At 45.1% G+C, this 12,287-nt stretch overlaps 2 protein-coding genes across 4 annotated transcripts in view; one reads left to right on the top strand and one right to left on the bottom strand.

The window, feature by feature from the left end:
- GTF3C1 (general transcription factor IIIC subunit 1) overlaps positions 1-4,667 on the bottom strand; it is a 73,808-nt gene extending 69,141 nt beyond the window's left edge. Inside the window, exons 1-2 of the mRNA XM_050968518.1 lie at positions 4,412-4,667; positions 1,184-1,393 (exon numbers count right to left, since the gene is read on the bottom strand). Coding sequence (XP_050824475.1) covers positions 1,184-1,393; positions 4,412-4,632 — 431 coding nt within the window. The 5' untranslated portion in view covers positions 4,633-4,667. The remainder of the gene's footprint in view (positions 1-1,183; positions 1,394-4,411) is intronic.
- A 69-nt stretch (positions 4,668-4,736) lies between these two features.
- Positions 4,737-12,287, top strand: part of KATNIP (katanin interacting protein) — a 181,651-nt gene continuing 174,100 nt past the window's right edge. The window contains exons 1-2 of one of the 3 annotated variants that reach the window (XM_050968053.1): positions 4,737-4,819; positions 11,104-11,180. In XM_050968053.1, the coding sequence (XP_050824010.1) occupies positions 11,119-11,180 (62 nt within the window). In that variant the 5' untranslated portion in view covers positions 4,737-4,819; positions 11,104-11,118. Of the gene's footprint in view, positions 4,820-11,102; positions 11,181-12,287 lie in introns of those variants that run through there. The other 2 variants (XM_050968055.1, XM_050968056.1) reach the window with 2 other exon arrangements.

Below are 12,287 nucleotides of genomic sequence, written 5' to 3'. Positions count from 1 at the left end.
TGGCCAAATTTGGACAGTTTCATGAGGACAGAAAAAGATGCCTCTCGGTCCTGATGTCAAATTTTAGATTCTTGTTCCAAACCACAGGTGTGCTAGAATGCTTTTAACATTTTTTTCTGAGCATTTTTTAAATATTTACTTTCCCCAAACTTCCTCAAACTTTTACCTGAAATTTCCAAAAAAAGTGACCTGAGATGGACGCCAAACAACCCAAAGTGGGTGAGATCATATATTTATTGGATCAACTTCTGGATCTATTGGATCAACAGAAGTTGGCTCAATAAAAGATATTATCTCACTCACCTTTTCTCTCTAATATCCTGGGATTGACACATCTACAACTACTACATCAAACAGCCCACACAGTTGGTAAATCTCAGCATAAACAGTTAAAGTTTGGCAACAGTATAAACAACTGGAAGTGGAATTATAATGGGAAATGTTAGGTTAATAGATTCACAGTTAGAACCCCTATAATGGTAGAAAACATGACAGCTTGGATAAGTGATATCTGGATGGGGAAAGGTACCAATGTCTACAATTATTTGAAGACTGCAGACACCAAAGAGGAAGAGGAATTATTTAGGGTGAAATGAGGCAAGAAATAGGCAACAGAGTTTACAATAATTGGAATGCAAGACCAATGGATGCATTTGCTTAGTCACTCATATATGCCTTTGATGAATGCGGTGAAGGAGGGGTAGCTTGAAACCCTATGCCTCTGAAAATCTCAGTGTACATTTGTGGAGGATGCACAAGCATTTTGTCTACAGCTGCAACAGAAAATCAATGGTATATTGAAAACAATGGTTTCTTTACAGAGACTTTCCTCCAGTGATTTATATGTATCTAATGCAGCAAAATAATGCCAAATTAAATCATGGAACCAGCAGGGCTGTAAATATTGTTTAAAAAGTTAAATGATATAATTTTAATCGTTTAAACGGTTAACTGGTTAACCAATTAAGGGGAGAGATCTTGGCCTGCACAGCCTGGGGTGGCTCCGGCCGGCGCAGCCCAGGGCTGGGGGTTAACAGCAAGACTAATGCTCACCAGTTAACTGTTTAATATTTTATATCCCTAGGAGCCAGGCTCAGCTCCCCTTAAAAGGAGCTGTTTCCAAATAGCAAAGCATTGTAATTTAAAGTGAAACACCAACAAATACTGAAATCTTCTTACTCACTTTTCATAGGCTTCTGTGTAGGCATAACAAGGCTGCAAATCCTTTGTCCTAATTTGATCAGTATAATTTAGTCTCTCCTTAAAATATTGGCATGAACCCTGAATGCCATCCTTATTATCCAAAATCATATGGACAGGATAAATATCATCTAGAGGGACAGGATCTCTTTTCGTTTCCAGTATTCCTGTTTCAAGATCTATTTCTTCATACCTGAAATAAAAATGCAAAGAGAGCCAGTTTTTAAAATTGTAACATTCACGAGACAAAAACAACTTAAAAGCTGAATTTAAGATTGCTGCTACATTTCAGTGGGTCTCCAACAAATGTCTTGGAAGAAACCTAGAACTAAAAATCCTTTAAATCTCAAAAGTTAGAAAGCCAGGAAATGCAGAATTAGAGCTGCACTTCTCAAACAAGGAATCCAAATATGTCAACATTCAGAGCATAGTAAAAAGGCTTTTTCTGAGGAGATGGGAGTAAACAAAGAGAATTTTTAGCATAAGTATGTCAGGGGGTAATAATATGCACGCTGGCCCTCCTGAATTTTACTGTACTTTTATTGATTTGGACAAGTACCATGAGTTTTAGACAGGCACACTGAACTAACATAGCACTTGACTCTTTTTCAATACTTTTCAAAAAGAAGTTGCAATGCTTTTTATTTCCTGATTATTTTTCAGTAAGACAATCATGTACAGAAGCTAAGCTTTTGCATATGGATTTTGATTTATTTACAAAACCATTAAAATAGTGCAATTCACAAATTATTTCTAGTTTTATAGTTTTTGACAAATACAGGAGAGAGTTGTGTGCTACAACATATTAGTATACAAAACTTATATTTAGTAACAATTAAGGTTGCAACAGTCCATACCCCACCCATGCTTTCTTTTCCATCTTGCCCACAACATTGTAAATAAGCCATTCCAGTGCTTCATAAAGTTTTCATTTCTCTCTCCACCAGATATCCAAAAGTAATACATATCACAGCTTTATCAAACTTTAATTCAAATGCAAAACCTGAAGCTATCTCATCTGCTTTTACAAAATTGTATCAAAAGATCAGTAAATCTGACTATCATATATTGCATGCATTCTGGACATTATTCTGCCTTAACACAACAAGGTTACTCTTAAGATTGTTAATCATGCTATCCCTCCACACAGATCAGCAGCCCCCTGACCTTCATATTCCTTAGCGTAGGTTATTTGAATGACATGAGTAATTATTAGCTCCTTTCCAGATGAGGCACTGGAGAACGACTTGAGACAATTTTCCACTAGTTTATACAACTGTTTAGTAGACAGCAGCAGAATCCTGTATATTTTACCCATGCTTGGGAGAGGAGTCATGATGCAAGGCAGAATGGTACAGTGGACAAGACTGGGGTTTGTCATGTTAAATACTTGGGATCTGAACCTGCAGTGATCTTGTATGAGCTCACTCCTTTATTTAAAATAATAATAAATAATAATAATAATAATTGACAGGGAGCTTTCCCTTAGGCAGACAGGCATGTGGTGTCTTTCTTTCCCAAAATTTAATGATAGCGTTCACACCACAACATTTATTTTTTGTTTTTGAGTTAAAAAATTAATAACTTCAGTTTGGTGCACTTATTTGATGTTATGGCTAAAAAGTTATAGTAAAACACACTTTACAAATACTACTGACATATAACTGCTATTCTAGGTACAGTAGAACAACAGAGTTCTACTGTACCTCAGGAATGGAGATTGTCTGTAACTCTGAAATGTTCTGTAATTCTGACGGGACTTCAGCCACACAGGGGGTTGGGGCTGCAGCCGTGGGTGTGGGGGGGGGGGGGAAGTGGGGTAGTCAGGACTCTGGGGGAGGGTTGTGGTTTCTGAGCATTGGGGCACCAGGGCTCCGGGCAGGGGGTTCACGGCTTTTGCCCCATGAGAACACTAGGGCTCGGCACTTTAGACCTGTGGGGAGCATTGGGCTCAGGGCCTCAGCCCTGCAGCTCCGTTCCCAGCTTCATCTTCAGAAAAAGATCTTGGAGTCATTTTGGATAGTCCTGTGAAGACGTCCATGCAGTATGCAGTGACAGTCAAAAAAGCAAACAGGATGTTAGTACTCATTAAAAAGGGGACAGAGAACAAGATGGAGAAAATCTTATTGCCCTTACATAAATGCATGGTATGCCCACATCTTGAATACTGCGTACAAATGTGGTCTCATCTCAAAAAAGATATACTGGCATTGGAAAAGGTTCAGAGAAGGGCAACTAAAATGTTTAGGGGTTTGGAATGGGTGCCATATGAGGCTAGAACTTTTCAGCTTGGAAAAGAGGAGACTAAAGGGAGAGATGACAGAAGTATATAAAATCATGAGTGATGCGGAGAAAGTGAATAAGGAATTTACTTGTTCCATAAGAACTAGGGGCCATCAAATGAAATTAATGGGCAGCAGGTTTAAAACCAGAGCTTTGGAGCTGTGCTTCGGCTCCGCTCCAGCTCCAGGCAAAAACCTGCAGTTCCACTGCTCTGGAGCTGCTCCGTGCTCCAGCCCCGGGCTCCGCTCTAAAGCCCTGTTTAAAACAAATAAAAGGAAGTTCTTCTTCACACAACACACAGTCAACTTGTGGAACTCCTTGCCTGAGGAGGTTGTGAAGGCTAGGACTATAACAGGGTTTAAAAGAGAACTGGATAAATTCATGGAGGTTAAGTCCATTAATGGCTATTAGCAAGGACGGGAAAGGAACGGTGTCTCTAGCTTCTGTTTTTCAGAGGGTGGTGATGGATGGCAGGAGAGCGATCACTTGATCACTACCTGTTAGGTTCACTCCCTGTAGGTCACCTGGAATTAGCCACTATCGGTAGACAGGATACTGGGCTGGAAGGACCTTTGGTCTACCCAGTACGGCCATTCTTACGTTCTTAACCCAGGCCTGGGAGTGTGTTGGGGTCACCATGCAAGTGGAAACCAGGCTGTGTCTGATGTGTGACTGGTAGGTTGTAGCCATACCCAGACTCTCAGGGTGTTACCTGCATTCTGGAAGAATGTGAGTAGCCCGGGGGGCAGGTATAGCAACAGAGCATTCTGAGGTACCAAGTTTGCAGGGCAGGGGTGACACAGCCTCTCACCGATTTGGACTGAACCCCTGAATGCCACCCCCCCACACACTCTGCCAGCCCCACCCTCCCCAAGTCACTCTACCCCGCAGCCCTCCCCTACCCTACCCTACCCTACCCTACCCTCACCGATCGTGCAGGCGGAGCGGGGGCCGCTCCCGCGGTAACAGGTAGAAGCTGAGGCCGGGCTGGGCGCTCAGGGCAGCCCACAGGAGCTGCTGGGTGGCGGGCTCCAGGGGTAGCGGGAAGGGCGGGACGCGGCTGCTCAGTCGGTACCATAAAGTGTCCAGTGTGATCCCATCCAGACCCTCCAGGGCCACCTCGTCCAGCAGAGCCCACAGCGCATCCATGCCGCCGCCGCCCTCCCGACGGACCTTACACCGCTTCCATAACCTCTACTGCGCCTGCGCGTCATCATTTTGCGTCACAGAGTCGCTCCGGAAGTGAGGTTTGCTAGTCGCGTCGGTAACCAAGGGAACCGGTAAACAGGGAGGGCGGCAGAGCTGTCGGTGTCGCCGCTGGCGGGAAAGAGACACGGTACGGGGCGGGCGGGGAGGCCCCGGGGTGAAGCGACGGAGGAGTGGGGAGGGGGTGCGGAGGGGATGCGCCGAATTGAAGGCGAATGACTGGCCTGGGGAGGACGGGATTGGCGGAGCGGGGGGAAGGAATCCGGCCGGGAAGGGGAGCGGGGAGACCCGGCCGGGATGGGGCGGGAGGCCCGCCGGCGGGCTCTGGTGCTTGTGCGATTAGGCGCTCCGGTTCTGGCCCCACCTCGCCATTGCCCCGGAACAGCGATCGGTGTTCAGCTTGAAAACCCAGGCTGAGGAGTTGGGTCTTCGCCTCTGCCCCAAGCAGCAGCTTTCAAGGGGCTCTGACAAGCCCGCCTCCTGCCTGCTGACATTTCAAAGGTCCAGTTTCTAATCAGCGCTGCGCGTTTAAATTAATATCGACGTGGAACAAAGGAATGTCTCTTCCGCAGCTCCCATTGGCCGGAAACGACGAACCGCGGCTACTGGGAGATGCGGGCGGCTGTGCCTGCAGACGGCCGATGTAAACAAACTGTCTCGCGGCCGCAGGCGGGTTAACCTGACGGGCTGCAGATTGCCCACCACTGTTTTAGAGGTTATGTGAACAGGAGAAAAAAGAGGGGTTTTTTTTTCCTTTGCATTAGAAATTCAGGTTTTATGCATGTCAACACTACAATCTTAAGTCTTCCACGGTAAGGTCGACTTACAGCCACTGCAGTAATGACTGTGGTGGCTGATGTCCATACTGTCCTCCTTCTGTTGGTGGTGTGCATCCTCACCAGGAGCGCTTCCACCGACTGAAGAAGAGCAGTGTAGGGGGCTGAGTACCAGGGCTTTCAGCTCTGCGCAGCTTCCCACCAGGCTACTCGCCTTCTAATTCCCCATTGAGAGTGGGTGGGCAGGAATCCACCTAGGGCTTATCATCTCCAGCAGAGAGTTCTACAATGTCTGGTCATCTGCTGTGCTCCTGGCAGGGATCCAAGAGCCCAGAGGGGCAGCGGGGCTCTGAGGTGGAAGTGATGATGCAGCCAGACTCCCTGCTGGGAGTGGGGTAGCAGGGCTCTCAGTGGGGAGCCGGGGCTCTGGGAAGCAGCAGAGTTTCCGCTGGGGATTCTAGGCTGCAGCCCAAGCTGGGAGCCTGGCTGGCAGTCCAACTTGGAGTGGAGACCAGCCCAGCTGGGGAGTCAGGCTTTCTTGTAAATTTCATGGTCCTGAGTGGCATGGAACTGTGAAATTGATAAGACAACCAACAACCCATGTAAGTAATGCAGTGTCTATATTTACCTAACTACACCGACATAAGCCCTATGCTTCTTATGGAGGTGAAGTTATGATGTTGGTATAGTAGGGCACTTACATTAGCATGAGCAAGGCTGTAGTGTGTATACTGACACAGTTGCCTTATGTTGATCTAACTGTGTAGTGTAGACCAGGCCTAATAAGATGTCTTTTCTGGAAGATTGAGTGGATAACTAATGAAGTGGGGAGATCATATTCACAGATACCATGCGGGCTAGCAAAGTCAAGAATATATTATTTATTTTTATATTAAACTATGTAAAATCCTTATTTCGGTGTGTAAATTAAGCTTTTCAGTGTCATGCATCTGACAAAGTGGGTATTCACCCATGAAAGCTTATGCTCCAATATATCTGTTAGTCATAAGGTGCCACGGGACTCTTCGTCGCTTTTTACAGAACCAGACTAACACGGCTACCCCTCTGATACTTTTCAGTGTGTAAGTAGTCAGTGATTTATATGCATATAGAGGCTGAAGGGAGTAAACTTTTTATTTTATTAACATGTATTGGAGATGCATCAGGAGTATCACAATGGACTGTAACTGTTGAGAGAGGCCTGGTAACTTGAAATATGTTCTTGTAAACTGTATTCAACTGTTAGCCTGAACCCTAGCTTCTGCCTTATTGCATCCTTCATGTTGCACATCCCTTTAAATCTCCTTAGAAAGAAACACAATGTATATTGCATCATTTCAAAGGGAAGTACTGGTTCCCTCTGACACCCAAGTCTGAGAGAAATGGGCAGCATTTAAAATGATGTTTACTTTACGGGCCTGAACTGGAAGCTGGTTTAAGCATCCCAGTTTATTTTTTTAGAAATTTAAGAAGAGAAACAAAGTGGTGTTGTGGAGGTGGAGGGTTGCTACTGCCTCCACTCTCCAATGAGCTCTTTTCCAAGTTGTAATGCTACAACGACTTTTAGCTTTCACTTTTAATTGGAAAAACAAAGCTAGGTGTTCAGTATCATCTTTTAATTATAAACCGAGTTGTAATTGGCTGCTGGACCACAAACTGCTGCTGAAAAGTTAGCATTTATAAACTTTTCTCTACTAATTTGTTTTATTCTTCTGCTAGCATATGTTTCCTAGTTGAAGAATACTTTGCATAACCTCTTAATTCTTCCCCATTCCAAAGTAATTGTTTTACAGTTTAAAAATGAAACAAAAACACCTTAAGTCAATGAGATAATAAAATAACTCAGAAAGATTACTCTAATAACAATATGACACATTAGGGTATGTGTTAGTTTGCCACTGATGCACTGGCTCCTCATAATACACGTGAGCTCAGCAGCTTGTAAAAGTATATGTTTGAGTATTTTCAGTAAATGTTCTAAACAATCTCACATTTTCTGTTCTGAGGACCAGTTCAATTCTTATTAAGTCAGTGGTAAGACTCAGATTGACTTCAGTGGGAGTTGAATCAGTCCTGATTAGTTGCTATGTAACACTGACAGACTCCGGTTGTTGTTGGGCGTGATCGAACCTTGGATCTCTGGAGCTAAATGCATCAGCCAAAAGCCATGTGGCTGTTAGCAGACCCATTAATCTTTTTCTCTAAGTGGTCTCAGTGCCATTAGATGGGACAGAACACCACACGCAGGCAATGTTTGGGTTACAGCTACATGCTCTGATTCCACTGGGAACTGTAAAATACAAATCAGACTACAAAGTCCTTATACTGTGTTGTCAATTGAGGTAAAATACAACTGTTTTTTAAGTTTAGAATTGTGAAAATATTTCTGATGCTTCCTTTTTCGTTTACTATAAATTCAGTGTATTTGACAGATTTGTTTTATGTTTTATGTTAAAGCAGCAATTAAACAGTACATTCTTGCAAAATAGGCCAGTAATGTTAATTATTTTAAGAAAATACACTGTGCAATAACAAGTTTGAATTATTTAATTCATGCCTTGCAAATTGAGAAATGTCATAGTACACAGAGGCAGAAAAGATCTGTTAGTTAACAGCTTGTATATAGCAGCAAAGAATCCTGTGGCACCTTATAGACTAACAGACGTTTTGGAGCATGAGCTTTCGTGGGTGAAAACCCACTTCCTCAGATGCATGCATCTGAGTAAGTGGGTATTCACCCACGAAAGCTCATGCTCCAAAACGTCTGTTAGTCTATAAGGTGCCACAGGATTCTTTGCTGCTTTTACAGATCCAGACTAACACGGCTACCCCTCTGAAGCTTGTATATATTGTCTTTTGTTATTCCCCTTTCCCTGAAAGTTGTTTACATGTTTGTCCTTAAATTGTGCGTCCCCTTGGAGCAGGGATGTTACTTGTTAAGTGTTTGAAAGGCATTTCACACATAGTGGGCAGTACTCCAAATAAATAATTACTTAGGCAATGTCTACGCTACAGCTTATGTGGGCATAATTTATGTCACTCAGGGTTCAGGGGGTGAATAAATCTAAAGCTCATTAAAAGGGTTGGACAAATATTTTCCATCAAAACATTTTTTGGATCAAAAACTAGGGGTTTTTAAAAAGCAGAAAAAATCACAGACAATGTCTGCTTTCCTTCTAAATTTGTTGTGTTTTTTTTAATTGAAAAACTGAAATTAGTCTGCCAAAACCTGAACATGATTTGGGGTTTCAGAAGTGTGTGGCCAAATATTTGCTGCTTGCTGTGTTTGATTGTTTAAAGAAACAATACAAAAATTCTTCTTAAAAAAAGTCCAAAACTTTTGAACCACCTCAGCTTGTGACCAAACGCCTGAGCCCATCCAGTCAGAGATTTTTCCAGGTTTTTGTTACTCTGCTGGCTTTCTTGACTCATATCTGTCTCCATAACTTTGGGTTCATTCAGCTTAGAACATGAGAACATAAGAATGGCCATACTGGGTCAGACCAAAGGTCCATCCAGCCCAGTATCCTGTCTACGGACAGTGGCCAATGTCAAGTGCCCCAGAGGGAGAGAACCTAACAGGTAATGATCAAGTGATCTCTCTCCTGCCGTCCATCTCCACCCTCTGACAAACAGAGGCTAGGGACATCATTCCTTACCCATCCTGGCTAATAGCCATTAAAGGACTTAACCTCCATGAATGTATCTGTTTCCTAGAGACTGGCTCCACGGGATCCTTCACAAACTGGAGACAGTTACTGTGGGTTTGTCTTTAGTATAGCTTTATGTACATACTCCACGAACTGAGCATTTGAGATTGTTCCAGAATCTGAGATGAGCCTATGTTGTGAAAACTGAAATGCTCAAAATAGCACATGCATGTGAATGGACACAGGGTGCTAAAATTAAATTAACCCAGGGGTTCTCAAACTTGGGGTCGAGACCCCTCAGGGGGTCACGAGGTTATTACTGGGGATCACGATCTGTCAGTCTCTACCTCAAACCCCGCTTTGCCTCCAGCATTTATAATAATGTTAAATATATTTTAAAAGTGTTTTTAATTTATAAGGGGGGGTCAGACTCGGAGGTTTGCTATGTGAAAGGGGTCACCAGTACCAAAGTTTGAGCACCACTAAATTAAACCCTCTGGAGCCTCGGGGAATGCAGGGGAGGGTGGTCTTCCTTGGTAGGATTGGGAAGGAGGTAGGTGGTGTAGGATATTGCTCTTCTCATGTGATCCCTCCCCCATGGAAAAGAAACAGCTTGGCTCTTTGTGTTAAACAGCTGTCTGCAAGCCTCAAACTGCTGAATGTACTTAAGGGTAGGGAAGGCTGTGCCTCCCCAAACAGCTTGACCCTGCCCCCTATCCAACCCCCATCCACTTCCTGCCCCCCGTCTGCTCCCCTCAGAATCCCCAACTCATCTTGCTCCTTATCCCCTCACACCCTCCCTCCCCAACCACCAACCCAGGATCCCACCCCCCACCAACCTCCCCTGTTCCCTCACTGCCCTGACCCCTATCCCCCTTCCCTCACTCAGAGTCCTGACAGACCCCCGGAATGCCCATGATCCAACCCCCCCTTCCCCATCCCCTGACTAACCCCCCGGAACCTCTGCCCACTCTCTGTGCCCTGACTGTCCCCAGGACACCCTGCCCCTTATCCAACCCCCCCCCGGCCCCCTGCCATGCTGCTTACTGCCTCCCCTCTCTCCCGGGGGCTCAGTGCACCGCATCCAGGAGCAGTCATGGACAGCACTACAGCAGCCTGACTCCAGCGGGGCCTAAGTTCCCACCGGTCAGCCCAGAGCTCGCAGCCCTGCCCTCTTACCAAGAGGCTCCGAACGGGAGCAGCTCAGGCCTTGCCCCCTTACCACGCAACTCTGAGCAGGAAGGAGCTCAGGCTGCGCTAGACCCATGCCACTTTAGGTCTGTCCAGGGCCGCTCCCGGGTTACCCCCGCCTCTCCCCTGTCTCAGAGCCTCAGCGCACCGCATCCAGGAGCTGCCCTGGCCCCTGAACAGCGCTGAAGTGGCGTGGCTCCAGTGGGACCACAGCTCGCAGCCCCACCCCCTTACCATGCTGCTCTGAGCTGGCCGGACCTCAGGCCCCACCCGAACCACGCCGCTTTAGCTCTGTCCAGGGCTTCTCCTGGACACGGCATGCTGAGGTGCCAGGCGATGGGGGAAGGTGGAGGCGGGGCCGGGCCAGAGAATTCTTGTAGGGACCTGGGGCAAATTGCCCTACTTCCCCCGCCCCGCCCCCTAGGTGTCCCTGGCTCCGTTGTGATCAGTGGCTTCTCCTGCTAACATAGCTACTGCTGCTTGTAGGGGCTGGAGTAGTTAAGCCAATGGGAAAGCACCCTCTCATCGGTTTAGAACAGCTACATTAGAGAGCTTACAACAGCTCAGCTGCATTGGTGCAGCTGTGCCACTGTACACTCACTAGTGTAGCCGTGCCCCTAGTCTATCTCTTCAAGAGATAGTGCAGCACTGTTTTCTTTATTTCCTCTGTTGAGGGTTTTGATGTTCTTCAACGTAAGAATATAGCCTTCTTCTTTATTACTGATGCTAAGAGAGTAATCTTTGTGTTCTGAACTCTTTCCTTACTCCACTACTCTAGTTATATTTTCTTGTTTCAGGTTTACACTAAGGACATGGTGACTGACTTTGATGAGAAGCATGATGAATATTTAATATTACTTCAACAAAGAAACCGGTAAGATGCAAAGTCACCAGCACTTTTCATATTATGGAAACTGGGCTAATGCTTGTATTTATTAACAAAGTATAAAAGTGGACAGTGGTGCAGAGTCTGAGTAGGGGGAGAGTGTCAAACTTTGGCTCCAGCCCAAGCAGGAACATCTAGACCAGGGGTTCTCAAACTGGGGGTTGGGACCCGTGAGGGGGTCGTGAGGTTATTACATGGGGGAATCACGAGCTGTCAGCCTCCACCCGAAGCCCTGCTTTGCCATCATCATTTATAATAGTGTTAAATGTATAAAAAAGTGTTTTTAATTTGTAAGGGGGGGCCACACCCAGTGGCTTGCTATGTGAAAGGGGTCACCAGTACAAAAGTTTGAGAACCACTGCTCTAGACTGTTATTTTTGCTCCCATGGCACAAGCTGGAGTCAGTTGACCCAGGCTCTGAGATTTGCCTTTGTTGGTTTTTTTTTTGTTTTTTTGGGGTTTTTTTGGCAATGTACATACCCAGAGTATTCACTTTATTGAGAAATGCAACAAATAAATAAACCCTACTTAGATGATTCTGCTTGTGTAGCCATTATTTTCCATATTTCTCTTGTTTATTACCACTAGTGATATAAGCATGAAAATAGGACTCCTGTTTCATTCTCCAGCCAACTTTCTTTTTGTGACATCACATTCTTCTTCACAGCAGTTTATTGTGTTGTCACAAACATAGCCTAGGCAATGAGCAGCATCTGGTAAACTCTTATAGACCAAAGATCCTGTTTCCATGTAGATATCGCCAGTAATAAAGTGAATGAAAGGGCAAAATGTATTGGGATCTTCAACCCCATAGTGATCTGGAATCACAAGGGATGTGACTGAGCTGGGGAGGCTCTCGGCCCCAAGGTTGGCCGGAACAATTAAGTGTTGTTTACCCCTTCACATAGCACAAGAACCTAGGGTTACCCAGTGAAATTATTAGGCAGCAGGTTTAAAACAAACAGAAGGAAGTGTTTGTTAATACACAGAGTTTAGTAGCAGTCAGGGCTTGTTAACTTTTCTTTCCAGAAGAAGACAAAAGGAGAACAGGAGATGCCCTGCTAGGTGCTTCTGGAACTGGAACAGCCAAGCTAC

The sequence above is a fragment of the Gopherus flavomarginatus genome, chromosome 9 (genome assembly GCF_025201925.1).
Source record: "Gopherus flavomarginatus isolate rGopFla2 chromosome 9, rGopFla2.mat.asm, whole genome shotgun sequence".
Classification (NCBI taxonomy): domain Eukaryota; kingdom Metazoa; phylum Chordata; order Testudines; family Testudinidae; genus Gopherus; species Gopherus flavomarginatus.
The sequence above is the reverse complement of the archived record's forward strand: the minus strand, read 5'-3'. Positions and strand labels throughout refer to the sequence as shown.